The 24,953-nt window shown below is 43.9% G+C and overlaps 1 protein-coding gene across 10 annotated transcripts in view; it reads right to left on the bottom strand.

The window, feature by feature from the left end:
- TTLL5 (tubulin tyrosine ligase like 5) overlaps positions 1–24,953 on the bottom strand; it is a 234,578-nt gene that overhangs the window by 18,874 nt on the left and 190,751 nt on the right. For 3 of the 10 annotated variants that reach the window (XM_039911662.1, XM_029083036.2, XM_039911663.1), the window contains 3 exons: positions 23,502–23,707; positions 12,390–12,475; positions 9,325–9,478 (listed from right to left, as the gene is read on the bottom strand). In XM_039911662.1, coding sequence (XP_039767596.1) covers positions 9,325–9,478; positions 12,390–12,475; positions 23,502–23,707 — 446 coding nt within the window. Of the gene's footprint in view, positions 1–1,462; positions 1,596–9,324; positions 9,479–10,518; positions 10,591–12,389; positions 12,476–23,501; positions 23,708–24,953 lie in introns of those variants that run through there. The other 7 variants (XR_005659888.1, XM_029083342.2, XR_005659889.1 and 4 more) reach the window with 7 other exon arrangements.

Raw genomic sequence — 24,953 nt, 5'->3', positions numbered from 1 at the left:
GGTGACTGGAAGGGGACGGGAGGAAGAGCTCCCTTGGAGGCTTTGGGATGCTTAAAAGGAAATGGATTTATGCCGAGAATAATACTTGGAACAGATGTGAAACCGAATACTTCACATCACCACCCCTCCCCACCCACCCCCTGAAAGGGAAATGGAATGGCAGGATTAACCTGCTCTTCACTAGACCCGCTCTGTTTCCCTCAAAGCCCTGTGACCTAGGCAGGTCCCATTTCCCGCTACTCCCCTCCCTGTGGCAACAGGAGTGCCTGGGATGGGAGCAAAAGGCCGCTACCAGGCTCAAAAACCACCAGCCACAAGGGGAGTATGTGTGTCAGTAATAGCAGGTTCACACTACAGCAGAGTCCCTCTTGGGGCCTTAAAGCACATTGTTGGCTCTTGTGTAGATATGCATCACTGTGAATTATTCATTTGCAGTGTGAAAAACATATCAGAAAAATGTTACACCATAGCAGTTTTAGGGGCAAGACAGCAATTAGCATTTTTTTTTCTTTTGGACTGCCCTAAAAAAAAAAATCTATGTAGAATGAGAAGTGGCTGCTTTCTCTCTGGTTAGATGGTAAAGTCTTTGAGGGCAGGGATTGCTTCTACTTACTATATTGTCCCAAGCACTTGGTACAGTGCTCTGCACACAGTGAGCACTCAGTAAATTCATGATTGACTGATACACACCAAGACTGTAAGTGCGGCTCAATTGGAGACATGCATTTGGGGACATACCTGCAGAGACCAACCAGTTATGTGGAGGGCATGAGGACTATGAAAGCACTGGTCTTTATGGAACACCGGAATAACGGTAAGCTTCAAAAAAGCTTCATGTAGCCCTTTTCTGAGCAGTCAAATTGTAGAACTGACAGAGCTAAAACCAGAGCTCCGATCACTGGCTGGAATCGGTTAGCCAGGAAGACTTCTCCGAGATACTTTTCAAACCCACTGTGTGAGGATCTCCTGGCACCATGGGAGCTGTTATTGTCCCTTTTGTTGGGCTCATTTGGGAAGTAGGCTTCAGCTATAAAGACACAGCCTTCTGAATTTGTGTGCCATGCCATGCCATGCCATGCCATGTGCTGCGAGAGGTTGGGCTCCTTTGAGGTGTCCCCAAGAATCACCTTTCAAAGCATAACTTGGGACATCACATCAGTTGAATGCAGCAGGGGAGTAGGATGAGAGAAGTGACTCCAAACAATAGATTTAAGAGATCAACACTGGGGACAAGTGTTCAGTGGCCCAGAAGCCAGGAAACTGGTGGTTAGTCCCATTCTCAGCTGCTTCTGTTCCTGGATGTAGAGCAAGAGGTGAAGCATAAGTCACTGAAACTGAAGTCAAGGTCTCCCTTGTTCAGTATTGACTAAGGCAACAGAAATATATCACTGCCTGACACCTTTCCAGCAAGGAGAAGGCAAAAGAAGGGAACATCTGTTTCCCATTGGGAATGCTACCTTACCATAGTGCGGCCTGAGAGAGTGGACAAACTGGGAGTGACTCTTCCCGGTCATCTTCATTTACTTAAGAATCTACTTCAACAGATGTTCATGTGGGATATGGAATCCCAGGCCTAGCAGGATTTCTCAGGAATCCTGAGCCAAAGAGAGGAGAGACATTTCCTTATGAGAACTAAAGGTCATTCAGGCCTACATTTTGTTCTTTTCATCCCATCCAACAACCAGACTGGCTTCTCTCCATATTCTCTTATTCATCTCCTCTCACTGTGAGCTGGATGGCACTTAGTTTTAAGAGACACTTCATTGACTCAGACCACTTCTGTGCTGAATCAGGTATCGGGACTCACAGTTCAAGACAGGAGAGTCCCTTCCTAACCCCTTTATCTTCACAAAGTTAAATGGGGGTTCTAGAAACTCCCTGTTCTTCGAAACTCTCTGGGCAACTGGAGCTATTATTTGTCCTCCTTTGTATTCACTGTATCAAATTGTTGCCAGTGGCTCCAACAGGAAAACAAATTAAAGGCCATTCTCGATGTCATTCAGTCATCTGCCTGAGTTCTTTGGTGCTGACTTTAAACACTGAAGGCCAGGTAAAAGGAGTAGCACCATTTCCCTTAGCAGGCAGTTCCCTGTCATTGCCCTTTCATCTTAGATGCTGCAACTTCTTGGAGATGAAAGTGAAGGGCAGCCAAGAAAATTGCACATATTTGTCGCATCTTTAGTGGAAAATGCTGCAAGAAAATGGACAACTATTGGAGGGCGTAGGCTGATAGTATGCAGTGAAAAGTACGTTTGTACGGCACAAACGCTCACACGAGCCACGTTAGATTGTTTAAGTGCTAGTTTCACAGTCACAAGGACATTATGAGTAGTTCTTGTCACTACGTCTTTTTGATACTCATTATTACAACTCAACTCACCACTCGGTTTTACCCTCAAAGGCATTTTTCCACTGATATTTGGTCCTAATTATAAGTGTGACATTTGTTAAGCATTTACTATATGCCAAGCACTATACAAACCCCTGGGGTAGATACAAGATAATCCCACATGGGGCTCACAGAATAAGTAGGAGGGAGAACAGGTACTGAATTCCCTTTTTGCAGAGGAGGGAACTGAGACACAGAGATTGCAGATGAGGGAACTGAGACACAGAGAAGTTAAGTGACTTGCCTAAAATCACTCAGCAGGTAAGTGTCAGAGCTGGGATTAGAACCCAGGTCCTCTGACTCCCAGGCCCGTGCTTTTTCCACTAGGTCATGCTGCTTTGGCTCTACAGATGCCACTGTACTGGTGGCATCTTTTCATAACAAAGGCACAAATGTTAGCAATTTGAAAAGTGTTCGACAGGGCATGCTGGCCTTCTTGATCTGATACTCTACATTGCAAATTAAGATACCCGCTGGACAAAGAGATAACTCCAGTGCAAAATTTGGTGAACATTTTCAGCTTTGTTACTGCCAATAAAAACATCTGGCCACAAGATAGCTCTTCAAGTGAAATGTTTGTTCATACTATGGTACTGACTTTGCTACACATTCATAATCTTTTGATGCCTCACGAGCATAGTCATGATGAAGACAGAGCAGCCCTTGGATGACTCTCTCACAGACTTTTGAGATTTTCGGCCTAAGTTGAAAATAATTCCCACGGCTCTGGAAACATTTGAACATCAGTGTCTCTCTAGAAGAGAAACATCATTTCTGATTCACATAAATTGGAAATTAAATCAAACCCCTCTTCCCAATAATCTAGATTGGTGTAACAGAGTTTCGATAGTGTTATTTGAGGGTTTCCCCACAACTCCTAACTACGCACTTGGATTAATGTTAATTTTGAAGGGTTTTTACATTTGCTGCAAGAGAATTAATTTTAGCTATGCAGCATCAGTACCAAACAAATAACAATGGGGTACATGGACGAATTACTGACCTCATACAACTCTGACCCTACAAGGCACAAATACACTCATCACAAAATCCCAGGGTAAATCTTCATCTTCATTGCGATCCCGTGCTTGAGGATCTAGCATGGATCCCTCCAATCCCACCTGGACAAGTCATCAAAATACATCCCACCAAACATCTACCTTTATAAATTCTATTAGTAAGGAAGACTCCAATGTGGCTTGTTCACAAGGGGAAATCATAATAATTATGATATTTGTTAAGCACTTACTAGATGCCAGGCACTGTACTAAGTGCTGGGGTGGATACTAGCAAATCGAGTTGGACACAGTCCCTGTCCCACATGAGGCTCAGAGTCTTAATCCCCATTTTACAGATGAGGGGACTGAGGTCCAGAGAAATAATAATAATAATAATAATGTTGGTATTTGTTAAGCGCTTACTATGTGCCGAGCACTGTTCTAAGCACTGGGGTAGACACAGGGGAATCAGGATGTCCCACGTGGGGCTCACAGTCTTAATCCCCATTTTACAGATGAGGTAACTGAGGCACAGAGAAGTTAAGTGACTTGCCCACAGTCACACAGCTGACAAGTGGCAGAGCTGGGACTCGAACTCATGACCTCTGACTCCAAAGCCCGTGCTCTTTCCACTGAGCCACGCTGCTTCTCCAATTTCTCCAGAAATGAAGCGACTTGTCCAAGGTCACACAGCAGACAAGATCCGGGATTAGAACCCAGTTCCTTCTGACTCTCGGGACCGTGCTCAATCCACTAGGCCTTACTGCTTGAACTCTGCCAGGTGCTGAGTTAGAAAGTCCACATCTAAACAGTTCAGGGCTAACTCCAACCTTCCTCATTCTAGAGCCCCGCAATCTTTTTTCACAGACCCACCCTGGTGGATGCTTACTTAGAAACTCTTCCTGAAGGGTCTGAGTCTGTCTCCATTCATTCATTCAATAGTATTTATTGAGCGCTTACTATGTGCAGAGCACTGTACTAAGCGCTTGGGATGAACAAGTCGGCAACAGATAGAGACAGTCCCTGCCGTTTGACGGGCTTACAGTCTAATCGGGGGAGACGGACAGACAAGAACAATGGCAATAAACAGCGTCAAGGGGAAGAACATCTCGTAAAAACAATGGCAACTAAATAGAATCGAGGCGATGTACAATTCATTAACATTAATTCTGCCAGAGTATCACTGCAGCGAAGTCACCCTAGGCTTTGAAAGAGCTTTCCTCGCCGGAAGCCACCCCACTGATTAGTGGAGCGCCCAGAGATCATTAGGCTGTGAGCAACTTGTGTAGGGTTCTGCCCAACATACCCCCCAAAACTACCAAGTGCAGGGTGCTCTGCCCACGATGGGTGCTCGGCAGGGCATGGCTGACTGGCTTGCAGTTCCACGCGGTGACCCATCAGTGGCCCCAGGTTCTCTGCTAATAAATATCTAAATGCCCCTTACCACAAATAGGAGTTTAGCCAGAATCACAAAGTCCACTAAATGTTTAATTGCTGCTTCGATGCCACCTGCTGGTGGGTTCTTACATAAGCAAGATGGCTTTGGACTTGTCCCCAAACACTAACCCACAAAATATCAATCAATCAGCGGTATTTATTGAGCTCTATTGCGCAGGGCACTGTACTAAGCAATTGGCAGAGTACAATACAAGAGATGGCATTTGGAATGCTTTCTGCTTTTCTGATACAGAACCTCAACCTTCCCGACGCTACAGTCACCTCTTCCTCTCAGTATCCAGCAACCCACAGTCCCATCCTGTGGCACAAAGCCAGCAGATACCAAAGGAAAAGAAAATGAATTAGTATTGGAAGTGTCTGCTACTACCTTAAACTGACCCTGACTAAATAAGCTCTGACTTCCCCTCTATGTCTATGCCAGAGGCTACAGGATGAGTAGACAAGGGCTTGGATCGGGTAAAAATAATCTGGGTACAAACGAAGAATCTAAAAAAAAATTAGGGAAAAATTACTTAACACTCTGTTAAGGGATCCTTCTCTATTTGAATTCATTTCCTCTCTCCCTTTCCCCTTTCCTTTGAGAGCCTGCGAGATCAATTCAGATCCTCATCCAGTGGCATAAATGTACAACTTTTACTTGAGTATTTTCCCTGCCTTCTTCCAAGCATAGATCAATGTTCTGGCAGGGTGAAAGGGTTGGGAGCAGAGGAGGAAAGAGGTGGAATTACCTTTGACCCATCTTCCTTCCCAAACCCTGCCCTCCTCCTGTCTTTCCAACCAATATAGACAAAACTGCTAACCTCCCTAACTCACAGGTCTGTAACCTTGGCATTATCTTTGACTCATCGCTCTCATTCAACCCACACATTCAGTGTGTCACCAAATACTGTTGTCTTTACCTTCTCAAGAGCTCTAAAATCTACCCTTTCCTCTCCATCCAAACTGCTCCTAAGCTGATCCAAGTACTTATCTCACTTTGACTGCTGCATCTGCCTCTCTGCTCACCTCCCTGCTTCCTGTCTCTCCACACTCCAATCCTTATTTCATTCCACTCCCCCAATCATTTTTCTAAAAAATTGTTCAGTCCACTTCTCCCCTCTCCTCAAGAACATCCAGTGGTTGCCCATTCACCTCCATATCAGACACAAATTCCTTAACATGAGCTTTAAAGCACTGAATCAGCTCTCCCGGCTCCTACTTCACCTCACTGACTTCATTCATTCATTCAATCGTATTATCGAGTTCTTACTGTGTGAAAAACACTTGACTAAGAGCTTGGGAGCATACAACAGACACACTCCCTGTCCACAGTGAGCTCACAGTCTAGAGGGGGAGACAGACATTAATATACATAAATAAGCAAATACATAAATTACAGCTATCTATATATATATGCGTGTGTGTTGCGGGGATGGGAAGGAGGATGAACAAAGGGAGCAAGTCAAGGAGATGCAGAAGGGAGTGGGCGAGATTACCTGCTACAACCCAACCTGCACACTAACACCAACCTACTCAATGAACCTCATTTTCATCTATTTCATCGTTGAACCTCTCCCACATCTTCCCTCCTATTCCATATTTGTCAGACTACCACTCACTCCTCGTTCAAAGCCTTAAGGGTCACTTTCCTCCAGGAGGTCTTCCCTGATTAAGCCTACTTTCCCCAACTCCCTCTCCCTTTGGTGTCATCTACGCACTTGGATCTGTATCCTTTGGGCACTTGGCATTCACTGCATGTGCAGTCCCAAAGCACTTAGGTATATATCCATAATTTATTTATTAATTTTAATGTCTGTCTCTCTCTCCGGTCTGTGAGCTCATTATGGGCAGGGAATGTGACTAGAACTCTGTTGTACCGTACTCTCCCAAGCGCTTAGTACAGGGTTCTGCACAAAGTAAGCACTCAATAAATACTGCAGATTTAGGTCTAGAGTATAATAATGTTGGTATTTGTTAAGCGCTTACTGTGTCCAGGGCACTGTTCTAAGTGCTGGGGTAGATACAGGGTAATCAGGTTGCCCCACGTGAGGGTCACAGTCTCAATTCTCATTTTACAGATGAGGTAACTGAGGCACAGAGAAGTGAAGTGACTTGCCCACAGTCACACAGCTGACAAGTAGCAGAGCCAGAATTCGAACCCATGACTTCTGACTCCCAAGTCCATGCTCTTTCCACTGAGCCACGCTGCTTCTCTTCAGGATGTTCTTGGGACTCAAAGTCCTAGAACTAGAACTAACCTCCATCTGAACTCATAACCTAGAAGCACAGGGTCTCAGGAGTGTTAATGGACACTTCTTCGTGATGGGGCATTCATAACCGCCAGTGACCTGCTGCTGAGCCCCCTATCTCTAAAAATGGGCCCAATCAGGCCCAAGAGGGCTTGGTACAGCCAATCTTGATCTCACACTCTTAAACATTGGAGTGATTAATTGATAATGGGAGGAGATTGCCAAGGGGCTGCAAACAGACTCCTCCCTTGGAATCCTGGGAACGGACAGGTCTCCTTGGAAAGTTTGGGAGGAAAGAGGAGGGGGAAGAGGGACAGAGAAACAGGGAGGAAAGAAGTCCAGGTACCCAGCTCTATCCCTTCCCAGATCTCTCTCTTCCTGGTTAGGGCTTTCACAACTTGGAGAAACCAAACTTTCCTGAAACTGTAGGTGTTTTTATGATAATAATAATAATAATGTTGGTATTTGTTAAGTGCCTACTATGTGACTTGCACACAGTCACACAGCTGACAAGTGGCAGAGCCAGGATTCAAACCCATGACCGCTGACTCCCAAGCCTGGGCTCTTTCCAGTAAGCCACGCTGCTTCTCTTTATCCAACCACAGCCTAACCAAGCCAACCCACATTATGCCACTGGAGACAGACTGACACCCAAGAAGGAGAGGGCCAAGAGAAGAAAACCCCTGACTTACTGAGGGATTTGTCTGATGTCCTTTGCTCTGAAAATGTATGGCTGACACCCTGCAGCTGCCGGGGCACTCGATATCGGGCCCCATCCTCTCTCTCCACCACAGCAGCGTGTGGTCAGGAGGCAGCCTGAAGCCTTCCTGCTCTTCTGTTCCCAGAGGGCTAGACCTGCCACCCAGACAGTCACTCCGCAGCTTCCGTGGTCTTTGACATTAGGTCCCATTCTGCTTTCTCCCAAAATTTTCAGAACATTGGGGACGGAGTTCTGGCGGCAGTGCTTCCGCCCTGCATGATGAGGAGACTGAAACTGCAACTCCTGTGCCATTTACTCTTGTCTTTTTATGCTGTTTTTTGGTTTTTGTTTCACCTTCCTTGCGCTCCTGTTGCCAACAACGCTCATCCCCGGGCCCAGTTCCCACTTATTCTTAGACTGGGACCCCTGGTACTTTTTCCCCAATTCTCAGTACAGTGCTTTGCAAATAGTAAGCACATAATAAAGATTACTACCCCTACTGTTCCTACTATTACTACTAATCAGTGGAGGAGCTGAACTATCTAAACGTTGGTTAGGGAAGGGAAACTCTGCCACACGGCTGCACCAAATTTCACTGCCTAACACCTGCTTCCCAGCACCCAGGCTATCCCTGTGGCTTTTTGCCCATGGTGATCTCGGAAGGGTGCCAGAGTCTGGGCAGCACGTGCTCTCTCTCCCTGCTAATGGGAAAATGATTTGATCCCTTTGCTCTTCCCCCCTCCCAGCTCCACAACACTGATGTACACATCTGTAATTTTATTTCTTTTTATTGTCTGCCCCCCTGCCCTCCCCGCCCCAGACAATAAGCTTGCTGTGGGCAGTGAATGTCACCGTTCATTGTTGTATTGTACTTTCCCAAGTTCACAGTACAGTGCTTGGCACATAGTAAGTACTCAATAAACACGACTGAATGAATGAATCAATGAATTTGAAAACACACTAGTGGTACCCGGGGGGTCAAGATGGGGCAGAAATTCTCTAGTGGGCTGCCTGCCTGGGATGGACTAAGTACTGGGGTGATTCAATTCAAGATAATTAGAGCAGAGCCCCTGTTGCACAGGGAGTTCACAGTCTAGGAGGGAAAGCAGGTATTATATCTTCACTGTACAAAGTACACACAGCTCCAACTCCTGGTTCCCAATCCCATGCTTTTACCACTAAAAGTGGCGTGGCCTAGTGGAAGAAGCACGGGCATGGGAGTCAGAGGATCTGGGTTCCAGTCCCGGCTCTGCCCTTCACCTCCTGTGTGACCTTGGGTACTATGCCTCAATATCCTCAACTGTAAAATGGGGATTCAATACCTGTTCTTCCTCTTAACACAGACTATAAGCCCCATGAGGGACAGAGACCTCATCCAATCTGATTTTCTTGCATCTACCCTTCCACTCAAAACAGTGTTTAAGGCAGTAGCAAGCGCTTTACAAATACCATAATGAAGACACTGCCTACAGATAAGGGGGACAATTGGAGCATTAGCCCAGTACCACTACTTCCTACCATCCCCAATGGTTGACGTGCATCCATTCTAACCTGGGGCAACGGTGGTGAGGGTGGGGGTCAGGAAGTGAGCAGTTGCAGAATGGACGTTCTGTTCCACTACTTGGACCGATTATGCCTTTCCTTCGGATGTCAATCTTGCTGTAGCAGCATTTCACCAGAGCCCTGTCGGCCTGCTGTAGTGCACCTAAAAAAAGTACCGGAATGGATCCCCAGGCTCTCCCAGTGGGCCTGGAGTAGGTCCTGGGACTACCCCCAGCAAGCCCAGGCATAAAATACGCACTGAACCTTTGGCAATGGAAGTAGTGGAAAGTTCAGGATCTGGGAAGGTTATGGAAATTCCACCGAAACCAATGTTCATTTCCTGGCATTTAGCTCCACCCAGCGCCCAGGGTCTTCAGCAATCAGCAAGACAGCACATAGCTTTGAATGACACTGGGTGGTTCAGCTGACAGTTGATATTGCCTTGAACATCTGTAGCAACATTGCTGCACACAACTAGATTCTCCGGTGCTTGAGGGTCTCCCCTTTTCATTTGGCTAAGTGCATTTTGTCTTGGGATGAATCACTCCATTTCTCCCAGAGTTACTATATTTGTCATGGCTGGTGTTTAATTTCAAAGACTGAAAGAAGGCACAGTGTTTCTACCAGTGAGAACACACCCTGGAGAGCCCCAACGCCTTGCTCCGTCCCCACACGGAGTATTTAAGTTTTGGGAACTGAGGCAGATTTTATCTAAGACTTGGAAAAGCAAATATTTAACAGGCAAATTGCTGTGTCTCACCACTTCTAGTAAACTAAATCAATCACTGAACTTTAATAAATGGATCAAGGTCCCTTCCCCCCACACATGGAGGAATTGGTGAGGAGGAAAAAGGGGCAGCCCAGCATGGGAGAAGTTTATATAGTGGCTGGAGGCAAGGGTTAGGGGAGGTAGTTTCAACCATGTGTGGCTACGGACCCCACATTAATGGCAGTTTACATTGTCATATCAGCATGAGAAAAAGTTTGGTTGCCTAATTTGCTGGCTCCCTGCTATTTCATTTAACCACCACCACTTCGGAGGTCAGAGAGAGTGCCCTGATTCTAAAGAAGCAGGGCCAAAGTCAAAAAACTTTGCAGCACAGCACGCGGGCTCCCATCCCAAGTTGTCTGGGCTCGGTCAATCACATTTATTGGGCACTTACTGCATGCACAGCACTGTGCTAAGCGCTTGTAGTACTAAGTCCCTCCTCTCCAAATATTCTGTGCACACCACTTAAGTTGGTCCTGGTCAACCTTGGCACAGGTCTTGAGTACCTACGTCAGGGGAGAGAGAAACTTTCCAGAAACTTTGGTGTCTGTAGAAATACTGATTCTCAGGGCAGATTGGGGAGGATTTCTGATGTGCTTGTTGTGTCCTACCCTTCTGTAGAAAAGCCCTGTTGTTTTGAACAACGCTGGCCGCTAGGTGATAAATAGTTGGTCTTTTCCACTAGGGGGTGGGTCTATGCTGGATGAATAGTTCACCTCTAGGAGCCTGAAAGAAACCAATACTCTGCTACTGTTGTCTGTACCAAAATCTTGCCAAGGCACACTCTGGTCTCCTGTCTCCAGAATAGGGTGGGTCCAACCTGAGTTATTGGTTGGCTTGGATGGGACTACCCCCCAAAACCAGAAATGAATGGGGCTTATCTTGGTTGAACCTCAGGAACATTTTGGTCTTAAGAAGATAATATCATTTGTGGCTCCACGCACATGGGATTTCGAAGTCTACTGTAATAATTTAAGTGCTCACTTAGTATCAAATAAGTTAATTTACATTAATTCAAATATCTTGGTGGGGAGGTGCTGACTGTCATCCATCGTCATAAGTGATATTTATTGAGCACTTACTGGGTACAGAGCACTGTACTTAGCAATTGGGAGTGTACAATACAGCTGTGGGTAGACATGTTCACTGCCCATAATGAGTTAACCCGCTTACAGGTATTGTAGAATAAATAGCACCCGTGAGATGCAGTCTTCATCTTTAGCTGTTTCACTTTAGCCAGGTTGGTTCTACAATCAAAGATCCTGAAATAAAACCTGACAGCAAAGAGAATAGAGAAGCAGCATGGCATACGGGATAGAGCACGGGCCTGGGACTCAGATGGTCATGGCTTCTAGTCCCGGCTCTGCCACCTGTCTGCTGTGTGACTGTGGGCAAGTCATTTCACTTCTCTGTGCCTCAGTTACCTCATCTGTAAAACGAGGATTGAAACTGTGAGTCCAACATGGAACAGGGATTGGGTCCAACCTGATTTGTTTGTGTTCACCTCAATGCTTAGTACGGTGCTCGGCACACAGTAAGTGCTTAACAAATACCACAGTCATTATCATTATTATTATGAGTAGGACCTGTACCCCACCGGGTGGCTTGGGAGCAGGAAATGAGGGGAATTCAGACCCAAAATAAGCAATACTAAAAAAGGTGATAGAAAGATGCCCACAGAGATGCAATAAGGCTAAAGCAGAAGCAGAAAGGGATGTAATCTGATTGGCACCTAAATGGGAGTTATGGTTGTAATTGAGTGCTAAGGAGAAGAACATCTTAATTCTCTTTGTCTTACAAGTATCTTTCTTTAACTGTTTACAGTATATTTTACATAGATTCCTATTTCGGGGTACTTAAAGCCTCTTCATCATAACATTACTTTCCTAAAGTGTATTCACTGGCTTTGATCCTACTCAGCAAACAGACATTACAATACAAAGTTCAAGAGCAGCTATGTGGAGCAGCTTAGAAGTCAAGTTTTTAGAAAACTTGCCTTCCATCTTTGGAAGAGACCTTGCAGCATCAATTCTATTTCAAACCTAGGTATTACACTTCTGGACTTGACTTCACCAGAAAATTCTCAATCCCCCCAAGGGAGCATTTCCAGAGCAAGTCTTTAGGTCTTTATTACCGTGAGAGTTTAAAATTACTGTAGGCAGTGTCCCTTTGCATAGGTCTCAAAACGGTACAGAGTTAATTCCTTCAAGGCCTGAAGAAATTTCTCCTGTTCCACTTTGGAGTTGGCAGATGCAGAAGTCACACTCTTATTCCCGTTCTCCATTACGGAGTAACTGACTCTCACCTGTGGAATTTGGAAGGGTCGCATATGGTCCAGCATGATTAAGGCTGTTCTGAAATCCATTCAGCTGCCCTTCTGTGGAGGTGACCCTAGAACACAGGAAACGCAGTTAGAAAGGGGTCAAAAGGGAGAGGGTAAATCGACTCATCGAGTCCAGCTTTTGCTACCTCCAGAGCCAGAAGATTACAATGGACTTCCTACAGTTCCCAGACAGTAGTTATCCCACCATCAGGCTTTTCTGGACTTTTTTTCCCTCTGTGGTAGGACGCGGATGAAATGGGAGCCTGTAAGGGGTTCTTTCTAGGCAATCCTTTGTCTGTTGATGGACTAAGTGCCATTTGGGATGACGCTTAAAGAGGAGAGAATGGAAGGAAAAACTAAGGTGGAATTGAGTGTCGGAGCAACTTACTGCTTCCTCGATATAAATGAGGAGTCACCACTGTTCACTGTCTTGAAGAAATTAGATGTACTGTGTTAGTTGTTTAAGAGGATGATTTCACTCACAAGTAGGAGTGGGAGGAAGGTTGTTGATCCTTTTATATTGCAAGCTGGGTTCAAGATTCTCAAGTTTCTAACCGGCTGACTCCAGAGGAGCAGCTTCTCAGACAGAATGGTATCTCTGCCCCTTGAGAGGGTTCCAAGCACAGTAAGAAGGCTGTGTCTGCTAAGCTAGCACCAAGCCCGAAGAGTCAAATGCAAATGGAAAATCTGGTTCTATGCTGGTGCTTCCAATGTAATTCAGCTTGGAGTTTGAGGAGGGTGGGGGGCATTTGGTGAAGTCACAGAAAATAGAATTCTCTGGTTTCCCTAATTGACCATGGCTCTTTTATTACCTGGCCTTTAGGCAGTTCTTATCCATTTCTGGCTCATTCTCTCCTGTTTTTCTGTCAAATTTCCAACTCCACTTTTCTCATTTCTCCACCCCTCACTTTTCCAGTCAATCTTCCTCCTGACTCATTAAGCTTAAGCCAGTATGTCTTTAAAAAAAACAACACTGCCACCACAACAACAACAACAAATCCTTCCTGACTCTGTTTGCTTTTCATACCACTTACTGTCCTTAAGCCTCCCGGAGCCCATGGTCAACCCTGCTCTGGAGCCCTAATTTTTTGTTTTGTTTTTCTTTCTGAGATGCATATTCTAAAGAAGAATTCTGCTGTTTCCAATTCCTAAGTGACATTCTCACAATTAACGTAAGCACAAGCCTGCAGTTGCTGAGTAAATATTAGTTTATTCTCAGTAATCCAGGTGCCCTGTGTATGTGTGGGAGGATGGGAGCTTGTGGGAGAATGTCAGAGGGAGAGAGGGAACTAGAAAGAGAGAGAGAAAGTGTGCAAGTGTGTCTGTGTGTTTTCTTTTAAGGAAACAGGAGAAATGCAGAGGGGAAGAAAGGAAAGGGGAATAGAAGGTAAGAAGAAATATTCATTCAATCATATTTATTTAGTGCAAAAGAAAAATGACTGCACAGTGCATACTCAGTTCATATGAAAGTGGGCATTAGGAGGCGAATATGGCAAGTGATTAGATTCCAACTCAGTGTTTATACGCATCACTTTCTAAAAGTTGTAAACGGGCATTTCTCTTGAGTTTAATATAAGACTAGTGTTCCTGAGTCAGGAAAACCTAGACATGTCCTTGAGTAAAGATGTCAGTGACAAAATGGATGAGGCTTTGTGATTTCAAAGGGAACATGTGTGATAAAACTCATTTTCTAGAATTAAAAAAAATCACATTTTAAGTTGAAAAACTTAAATTAAGGAAATGTTTTCCTACATCAATGTGCAGTTTACATTACTCCAGTTTTCCCAATACATCCAGAAGTTGATTTAAACATATTTTCTTGCTTTCTAGATGAAATATGAAGGATTTGGGAGATAGGATGTGGTGGTAGCAAAAATGAGCCCTTTCTCAGAGATTGGCATGAAATCAAATGTGTGCCATTGATCCAGAGAATGAGAGTAGCCTTATCTTTGAACCTTCACAATGATGGCCTGGTCCTATTACTAGTGCAATCAAATAGGAGACCAACTTTAGTCTGAATGTTTGGGAATCTAAGCTATCACTGCCAGAGGCTATTCATTCACCTCCAGTCTCTTCTCTCATGCTCTTATTTCCACTTTATTTTATTTTAGAGAGTGAATTTCTCTACATCATCAAGGTCTTCATACTGAACCAGGCAAGTTTGGCTTATTGTTGTCCACAGGCTTGGTAAATTTAAAAGACATGCATATAGGACTATCCCCATGTTTGGAGGTGTTAAGGGTTTGGAACCACTGTTTTTTAGTCAGCCACACCACTGGCCCACCACTAGTCTCCATTCTGTTTTGGAAAAACTAAGCACTGTAGATGGAACAGGTGGACTGGGGATTACTTTTTGAGATTCTTCATTCAAACCTTCTCACTGTTAGTGGGGAATGATGAAAACAAGGCAATCATCACCAAAATCCCATCCTACAGGAAGTTCAGTTCTGATTTCAGCAAAAGGCCATGTTTGAAGAACCCAACCCCTGGATCCATGAGCTGTGGTTGCTTTTGGAAAGACTCTGTGGGTGTGATAGAAAGAGGAAAGAGGGGAGAGAGAGGGAGCAAGGGAGAGGGAGAGAAGGAGAGAAAGTGTGTGCAAAAATTTGGGGCCAATCAAAGGTTGAGAGCTGGAAACTTTGAGGAGCCCAGCTGTGGCAGAGTGCTTTATTAAGGCACCTATCCCCGGATGGACTGGCACAGCTGCCAAAGAATGCCTGAAGGTAGGATGTACAATTAATCTAGATATCCGGAGCCAATGTGGTCTTTATATGGCAGCAACCAGGAGTAAAAGGTATCTTGATAATTTGTAGTTGCCTGTTCTATTTCTTGCACTTCATTACCTAGCAGGAGTGGGCAATTAATTTCACCAGTGGGCATGTACCACATTTTAAAAGTTGCCACAAACTGGCCAAGTGTTAAGAACCAGAGGTGGAGTGGCATTTGAACTTGAGAAATGCAGTGGCTTCTCCCTTACAGGAGTTCATCCTTCCCTATGGAGTGGTTATTTAACCCCTCCAGCCAATGGTCTTGGGGTCGCAGTAGAAGTGGCTTGCTCAGAGCCAGCATGAATCTGGGCTCCAGGTTGGATTAAAACCACTTGGAGGAACAAACATAGCCCACTGTCCACACTGATCTATAGGAATCTCTCTGCTTGGATTTTCACTCATTCATTCAATAGTATTTATTGAGCGCTTACTATGTGCAGAGCACTGTACTAAGCGCTTGGAATGAACAAGTCGGCAACAGATAGAGACAGTCCCTGCCGTTTGACGGGCTTACAGTCTAATCGGGGGAGACGGACAGACAAGAACAATGGCAATAAATAGAGTCAAGGGGAAGAACATCTCGTAAAAACAATGGCAACTAAATAGAATCAAGGCGATGTACAATTCATTAACAAAATTGTCAAAATTTTGGATGCAGCCATCACTTTAAAGGCTTTTACACTGGTCAATGAACAAAAAATGAATTGACCTGGTTCGACTGTCTCCCTACCTTCATTTCTTCTCTTCTCCATTTTGAGGTCAGTTTGTTGAAGACTGAGGAAGAGAAGGACACTGATTTTGATGTTATCTGGTCTTTCCAGAAAGTTGCCTTGGCAATGCAAATCAAATAGGCACATTTTGAAGTTAGGATGGGTTGGGCAAAGGTGAAAAATGATGATCTTGCTGGACCTGCAGTGTCCTAGGCAGACCCACTGCCCTAAATTTAAAATCCCCCTCCAAGATAGCGAAAAATTATGCTAAACGTGACAGACTGATTCTTACTGGCCGAGCGTCAAATTTTACTTATTATTTTCTCCACTTACTGATCTGAAAGTTTGCAAGCTTCTGGTTCTTTTAGGGCATGTTCTGATCAACCACAGACAACAAGCAATCAGAAAAGATGTCCAGCTTGGAATGATATGGAATAACATGCCCATGTGAGATGAAAAATATATATATTCACATATATATTCTATAGAAATGTACATTTCTATAGAAAATAAGCATTTTTATAGAAAATATTGATCACATACCATAAATTAAAGGCAATATTTCATTAGAGGATGCAGTCAGAAATATGTCCATTCCCAATTTCCCCCCAGTAAAGGTATGCGCCTTTGTATGTTTCTGCTCACATTAATTAGCTTAATTTTGTTTACCTAGCAATTTTCTTTTGTTCATCTTTCCAATCATCAGCCGATCAATGGAAATGTCTCTAAACCACATCTATCATAAACATCTTCTGCTCACCACTTCCCAGGATGGTGTGTCAAGCTTGACCTCTATTAGTTTCCTCCCATGCCTCTTTTCAGTCCCCCAATCCTTCTATTTTCTTCTAACATGGGTGCTTCATTTTCATTCTGTTTCCTCAGGCAGGAGGGAGGACCTGCCATCATCCCCAGGACCTAACTTTCTTTCTTTAGCAAGTGTGGGGGAGACTGAAAAATACATAGTAAGCGCTTAACAAATAAAACCATCATCATCAAAAAAGACATGTTGAGGAAACATTCAAATTGTCAATCAAGAAAGAGACAATTGCAGCCTTCCTAGAAATGGGAGCAAAGCTGTAGGCTATGGTTGCAAAGAGGAAGAGGACCTGGTAAATAGAATGGAATCTTAGTGACCAGCAATCGGTAGTAACTCATTAAACAGGTGATAAAGCAAGATCAAAGGGAGAAAATAAAGGCCAGTAAAAGAATCCAACTGTAAAAAGGCATCAAGGTGAATAAATAAACATTAAGGCCCTATTAAAAGAACTCATAACCTGGCCAAAACACTGGAAAAATACCTGTCTTTGGGTTGAGTATTGTATATAAGAAAAGACCACTTCTTGTAAGCCACTAATGATTTGTTTTAAGAGATGAGGAAGGAGGAAAAAGAGGGGAGGGAGAGGGAGACAGAGAAAGCTGATCACAGGTCTAGATGTTTGTTATTTGGTGTGTTTGCTGCCCTAGTCATTCTTCATTGCAACACTCCACACTGGTGTATCTGCTGAGGTTGCTTCCTAGCCCTTCAAAGCTACTGCATTCTTTGAAATTCTCACACAGTGTCTCCTCTAAGCATTTCTTTGGTATATTCTGAATCGATTTACTACCAGACAGTAATTACTTAGATATCTTGAACTCTGGGGTGGGTTCTACTAGAGCAGAGCACCAGGATAGAGGGGCAGAGGCTCCAGCGGGGAGAAGTAGGGTGGCTTAGGAAAAAGAGCATAGGTCTGGGAGTCAGAGAACGTGGGTTCTAATCCTGGCTCTGCCACTTGCTTGCGATGTGACCTCGGAGAAGTCACTTAATCTACCTGTGGCTTAGATTCTTCAGTTGCAAAATGGGCATTCAATAGCTGTTCTCCCTTCTACTTAGACCGTGAACTCCTTGTGGGACCTGGTTATCTTCTATCCACTGCAGTGCTTAGAACAGTGCTTGGCACTTAGTAAGTACTTAACACACATCAAGATAACTATATCTTGCTTTAGTATAGTCGGTTCTGCTTTGCTGGTGAAAATCTTTGGCCATATAAAGAGTTTCCCCAGCTCAGATTCACACACATCCTCCAACTTCTTCAAGTTCACCGCCAGTCCAAAGGACTGTATGTCTCTACAAATCAGTCCACTAAGTCCATTACATTTTGTACGTCTTCTTGCAACTGTTCAAAAAGGCAGAGTTGTTCCTGAGGTTCATTTTACAATATGTAGACTGTGAGCCAAAAATTAGACTAGAAGCATGGTCTTGACTAGAACATCTACCTCCTTGCTGATCTCCTAACCTCCTTTCTCTCTCCCCATTCCAGTTCATATTTCATCTGCTTCATGGATAATTTTTCTACAAAACCTTTCAGTCCAACTGAGGAGAAAGGAAGGCAGTAGGATACCTATACATTTACTCCATTGTGAGCCGAGATTGAGAAGCCATAAACAATGTGGACAGAAAAAATTTTTTAAAGACATGATGCAGCAAAACCTTCAACCACATATAACAACAGTGGACAACTGAGAGATGGGAACACAAGGTACAACAACCTGGCCTGCGTCAATCAGAAATGGGGGTGACTTTCTTTGTGTAGAATGTGACAATGGAAGGGAGTAACAAATATATTCAGGCACAGGGGCAATTTTTAAATGCACAAAACGTGAAGGGTCCGCCAGGCCTGCACTTTGTTTTAATGGTATTAATGCCAGGCCCTGGACTAAGCACTGGGGTAGATAGAAGCTTATTTGGGTTGAACCCGGTCCATGTTCCACAGAGGGCTCACAGTCCTAATACTCATTTTACAGATGATGGAACTGGGGCACAGAGAAATTAAGTGACTAGCCCAAGGTCATATAGCACATAAGTGGAGGATCCGGACTTAGAACCTGGGTCCTCTGACTCCCAGGCCTGTGCTCTTTCCACTAGGCCATGCTACTTATCATTCACATCTGCATACCCTGATAAAACCTCCCCACTGATAGTCATCTTTGAATCTAAAGGTGGTTGTGTATGCATAAGACACTGAATGAAACTGGACTTTGATTAGTCATTTTTCTCAAACTAGCTTTCTGCCTAGAAGAAAACATTACACTATCTGCAGTAAGGAATGTTGCTAAGCTCAGAGAGAAAAAGCAAGAAAACCTAAGTGCTAGTACAGAAATTGGAAAACAACAACAACCCAAAATGACATAAAAATGATCCAGCCTAAGGAAAAAACACAATAAACTGCACCTGAGAACTAGACCCAAGAATCTAGTGTGTGAGGGGGAGATGTGGTGGAAAGCAGTTATGCTGAAAAATGACCTGGATTTAATGTGGTAGTAAATTAGAAAACAGAACCAAGTGCTGATTGTTGGCTAAAAGAAGCTGTCATCACAACAAATACTCACTTCTGATTAACAGCAGAATGTAAAATCTGCTTCTTTTATAAAAAATCTGGTTTTATAGATTGGGAAACTGAGGCCTGGTGTGGCACACCTTGCCTAACATTATATATTCAATTACATCCTTTTATATTTTGAACCCCCCCCAAGGGACAGGGACTAAGTCTAAATCCCACCTGAATTCTCTTTCCCAGCGCTTACTCGGTTGATCGTACTTAACTGAGTACTTACTGTGTGCAGAACACTGTACAAAGCACTTGGGAAAGTACAATATAGCAATAGGCACATTCCCTGCCTTCAACGAGCTTAAAGTCTAGAGTGCTCTGCACCCAGTAAGCAATTAAAAAATACCCATTACTAGTATGCAAGAAGGTGGTAGGTTTAGGAGTAGAGCTCAGTAATTGCAGACCTCAGTACTACTGACTTACAGAGTTCTGACTTGTAACTCTCTATACCTTGGCTTCCCTAGATAACATTCACTGTTTCATATTCTATGGTTCTTCAATCGAGCAGAAACTTAGTTGTTTTGGGAAATGGCTGCCACGGTATTTCTATCATATGACAAATTCTCTGGGAGGAGATGTCTGATGTCCAAAAGCCACCCCACAAAGACTCCCGAGATAAATAGGGCCAGAACCTTTTTACAACTTTTCAATGGTTTGGAGCTTCTGCATTAACTCTTGCGGCACTGTACTGCTCTAGGTTCAACCTTCCCAACATCGCTAAAATCCACCCTTTCCTCTTCATCCAAACTGCTACCGCGTTAATCGAACTACTTAACCTATCCCACCTTGATTACTCTATCAGCCTCCTTGCTCACCTCCCAGCCTCCTGTTTCTCCCCATTCCAGTCCATATTTCACTCTGCTGCCTGGATCATTTTCCTACAAAAATGTTCAGGCATGTTTCCCCATTCCTCAGGAACCTCCAGTGGTTAATCATCCACTTCTGCATCAAGAAGAAACTCCTTAAGGTCTTAGCTAATCACCTCAACCCCTCCTATCTCATCAGTCTCCTACTACAATCCAATCTGCACACATGGCTCCTATTGCTAACCTTCTCGATGTTCCTTGATCTTGTCTATCTCACTACCGACTTCTCGCCCAAGACCTGCCTCTGGCCTGGAATGTCCTCCCTCTTCATAACTGAAAGACAATTACTCTCCCTCCTTCAAAGTTTCATTGACACCTCTCCTTCAACAGGCCTTCCCTGACTAAACGCTCTTTTCCTTTTCTGCATCTCTTTGACTTGCTTCTCCCTTTATTCATCCTCCCACTCTGCCCCACAGAACATACATACATAGCTCTGATTTATTTATATTAATGTGTCTCTTCCCCTTTAGACTGTAAGCTCTTTGTGAGCACAGTGTGTCTTTTACACTGTACTCTCCCAAGCATTTAGTACAGCGCTCTGCACACAGTAAGTGCTCAATAAACATAACTGACTGACTCTGCGGAATTCAAGTTAGGATTGATGATTCCTGATTAACTTAAAGTGGCAGGATCTGAGCTTTTGGACGAATGGCAGTGAGAATAATCACATAAGGCAGTAGCTGTTCAAAGAGAAAGGAGACAATAAAATGTAGCAGAGGCTGCATCTTAATCTGAATGTTTTATTCCACTGAGCAGACTTCTAATTTCACAATCTAACCCAGGATTTATCAGGAAATAAGAATATCTGTAAAGAGAGGAATTCAAGCATATTTCAGAGACTTGCTTGAGGAGATGGGCAGATACCACAACTGGCTTTGAACTACACAATTCAACCAAACATGTTGAGATGAACAGCACAGGGAAGGAACACTAGATTTGAAAACTGTAGGTTCCCAGAACACCATAAATTCTCTCCAAGTGAACGAATGTTTCTCCATTAGCCCTAGATTAAAATTTCAAGACACGGCTCCAAATCCAAAGGCAAATCAGTAACTATTTCTAGAACAGCTCTTCACAGCCGGCCTTTTGGTGCTTGGATTGCACTTCTCGAATTCTGAAGAAATCTTTTGCTTTTTTTCCCCCCCTCCTCTGCATTTTTGATGCTGAGCTGTTTCCGGTTTTCCCACACTCCTGCCTGTCAGAGAGAAGAAACCACAAAAATGCAGCAAGGCAAAGTCTTTCCAAAGAGCTGCAGTTCCATCTCAAAAGGGTAAATATTCTCCCTGCCAGCAAGTGAGCACAGCGCACCAGAATCTTCACACTCACCACCGACTGCCTGGTAAAGCAACCCACCAACCCACCAGCATGTCCACTTATCACCTCTGCTCAAAGGAATCTCCTCACAAGAGCAGCAGCCGACGAATACACCATGCTGCAGGAACCAGAGTGCCGAGACTGGCGTTCACATCCACATTCACTAAATCTCCCAGATAACTGTTTGTTTTCTTTTCAAATGCTTTTAAGGCTACATCTGGCATGCAGTAAAGTAGCGTCTTATGCTCTAACTTGTATGGTGAAGGGTTGTGGAGGTTTCTCTGGGTTCTACTGAAGTTGCTCTCAGCCCAGAACTGCAGATGTTCTGCTGTTCTCTTCAAGGACTGTGGGAAGGGGCACTCGTTCCTAATCTACAGTCAGAGGGACCATCTTGATGGCTAGTTCAGGAATTGTTCTGGAATTGTTCTGGAACTTTTACAAAGCTGTCAAATGAGTAGAAGAAACATCTTCAAGAGCTGGCAGAGACAAGGGGACTAAGACAAGGCATCAAAGTCCCAAATGACTCTCCTCTCAACTGAAACTGATCACCTAAGTAATAATGAAGACAGAACTTGATGAGAGATAAATGGTACAACACCAATTCTGCTTCAGATGAATAGCTGGTTGGAACCACATATCCCACACAGTCTTTTCTGTAAACGTTTCCTTCCATCTTAAAAGCAGAACTGATCTGAGAGACTAGAGATCCTAATGAAATTATGTCCAAGAAACATGTTGCAAAATTGATGGTGTCGAAAATGGAGAATAGTTTCAGCATTCAGAAGCAATCTTTTTTCTCACTTAATATATTTAGAGGGAAAAAAATCCCTCCAGAGAAAGGCGGACCGTCACTCTTAACACCGTCCCCAGAACTCCAATTCATTTCTTCTCAACAATGAGATAGAGCTAAAGAAAAAAAATATTGTCACCAGAACTCCAGTTCATTTCTTCTCAACACTGACATGGAGCTAATAAAAAAAAGGGAGGCCTAAAGAGAGACTGGATTTCAGTCATTTGGAGTTTGGGGAATAACATCAACTCTTAGACTGACAAAAGCCAGTAGGCGGCTAATATATCAATGAAAGACACACTACACAGTATCAAATCGAGGCACATTTTCAGCCCAACACTGCGATGGGGGTGCATAAATGGATGAAGAAATCAAAGTTCTAACTGCCCACCCTGGCTCTCTGCTGACACCAGGACTGAGCTGACAAAATCTGAATGCCTATGATTTTATAGAGCTTTTGTTTTGCCAAAGGACTTTCACATTAAATGATCTCATTTTTCCTCACACCATCCCTGTGGGGTAGAGATTGGCAAGTTACCACCCCTATTTTACAACTGGGAAAAATCTGTCCTGGAAAGGCTAAGTGACTTGCCAAAAGTCACCCAAACAGAACAGAGGCAGGGCAGATACTAAGATCGAGACTAGAGTGTGGCAAACTCCATGCTCTTGCCAACTCAACTCACTACTTCCCAAACAGCTTGTTCCTTCAAGGGGCTAAAGTCACCCTCAGCTCAAAAGGTCTGATAGCCCTGAATGCAAATCCCGGCTTACATTTCCTGAGGCTTTAATGTAGCTTGAGAAGAAGCATGGCCTATTGGAAAAAGCATGGGCTTGGGCGTCAGAGGACCTGAGTTCTAATCCCAGCTTGGCCATCTGCTTACTGTATGACCTTCGGCAAGTCAGTTAACTTTTCTGTGCCTCAGTTTCCTCAACTGTAAAACGGGGATTAAAAACCTGTTCTTCCTCCTACTTAGACTGTGAGCTCCAAGTGGGATAGGGACTGTGTCCAAAATAATTGACATATCTAACCTAGCACTTTGAACAGTACTTGACACATAGAACGTGCTTAATATATGGGGAGCCCTACATCTAAGAAGTCATGCTAACTATGAAAGGGGACATCATTTTAGTACGCAGATCAGTTCCAAATTTGTTTAGTGCCATTCTCTTTTTGGAAGCAGGTACTTTTGGGAAGCATCAGCCCGAGGTGAGCTGAAGAGGCCAAAGAGGACGAGTGTGCATGTCTAGAGATTAGTTTAGAGAAAATAATTGAAAACTTACTTGGCAATCCTTTGGGTTGATATTTTTCTGACTGCTGTTTGTTTGTGGTTAGATGGAGGCATGGGGGCAAGTTGGGAGGAACAGCTCTGGGATGCCATCACCTTTGGGGGCAGAATGGCTGCCTTCTGGCTACTGGAGGTGGCACTTGATGCTCGGTGGGCAGAGGAACTTCCTGGCATGGCCCAAACATTTGAAGTAGAAGGCAGCTGATTGACAAAGATGAAAAGGAGAAAAAATTTTGGATTTCAACTTAAACACACCATTTAAATAAGAACTACAGTTGCCACTGTGAGAATGGACAAGAAGGGATTTCCCACATAGAATAACTTTTTAAGAATATTACTGGTTCATAAACAGTGTTACTTGAGGGACATTTTGCTAAGGCAATTTTTTTTTTTGCAAATGAGGCGAATGAAGATAAATCAATCAATGATATTTATTGAGCATTTACTGTGTGCAGAGCACTGTACTAAGCGCTTGGAAAGTACAATTCAGCAACATATAGACAGAGGTAGATTCAAGATAATCAGGTCCCAAATGGGACTCACAGTCTAAGTAGGAGGGGGAACGGGTACTGAATCCCCATTTTGCAGACAAGGGAATGTTGACACAGAAAAGTCAACTGACTTGCCTAAGGTCACATAGCAGGAAAGTGGTGGAGCCAGAATTAGAATTCAGGTCCTCTGACTCCCAGGCCAGTGCTCTTTCCACTAGGCAATGCTGCTTCTCAAGGGATTAGAACATTCCCTCCTAGATGTGTGTTCTTCTCACTAGCCCACACTGACTCCCAATACTATGTTCTTCTCCTCTTCACATTCTGTGGTGATTATTTCATTAGTGCAGGACTCTAAAAATATTACCTGGCCATCCATGAGAGAACCACTCTTTTAAACTCAGAAGAGCCATTAGCAGCTGAATCACAAGTGATGTCAGCAAATAACCAGTGTTAATCTGCCTTTAGCTTGGAAAATACTCGCCTAACAAGAAAAACACATAGAATGATAGATTGGACCCAAAGATATCCCCTCAGCAGCTTCTTAGGTAGTGTTAAGGTCAATTGATGTATTTCCTTATGAATCATTCAGTTTTTTTCTGTTACTGGTGTCAGTCAATCATATTTACTGTATGCTTACTGTGTGCAGGGCGCTTGGGTGAGTACAATATAACAGAGTTGGTAGACACATTCCTTGCCCACACGGAACTTACAATCTAGAGGAGACAGGCATTAATATAGACAAAATTATGGATATGTTCACAAGTGCTATTGGGCTGAAAAAACAATTCATGTTCAAGGGCACAGAGAAGGGAGATGGAGTAGAGACAATGAGGAGGGCATGCGCAGAAGGCAGAGGGAGTAGAGAAAATGAGGGCTTAGTTGGGGAAGGCCACTTGAAGGAGATGGGATTGTAATAAGGCTCTGAATATGGGGAGAGTGATGGCTGTCAGATATGA

The sequence above is a fragment of the Ornithorhynchus anatinus genome, chromosome 1 (genome assembly GCF_004115215.2).
Source record: "Ornithorhynchus anatinus isolate Pmale09 chromosome 1, mOrnAna1.pri.v4, whole genome shotgun sequence".
NCBI classification, from domain to species: Eukaryota; Metazoa; Chordata; class Mammalia; order Monotremata; family Ornithorhynchidae; genus Ornithorhynchus; species Ornithorhynchus anatinus.
The sequence above is the reverse complement of the archived record's forward strand: the minus strand, read 5'-3'. Positions and strand labels throughout refer to the sequence as shown.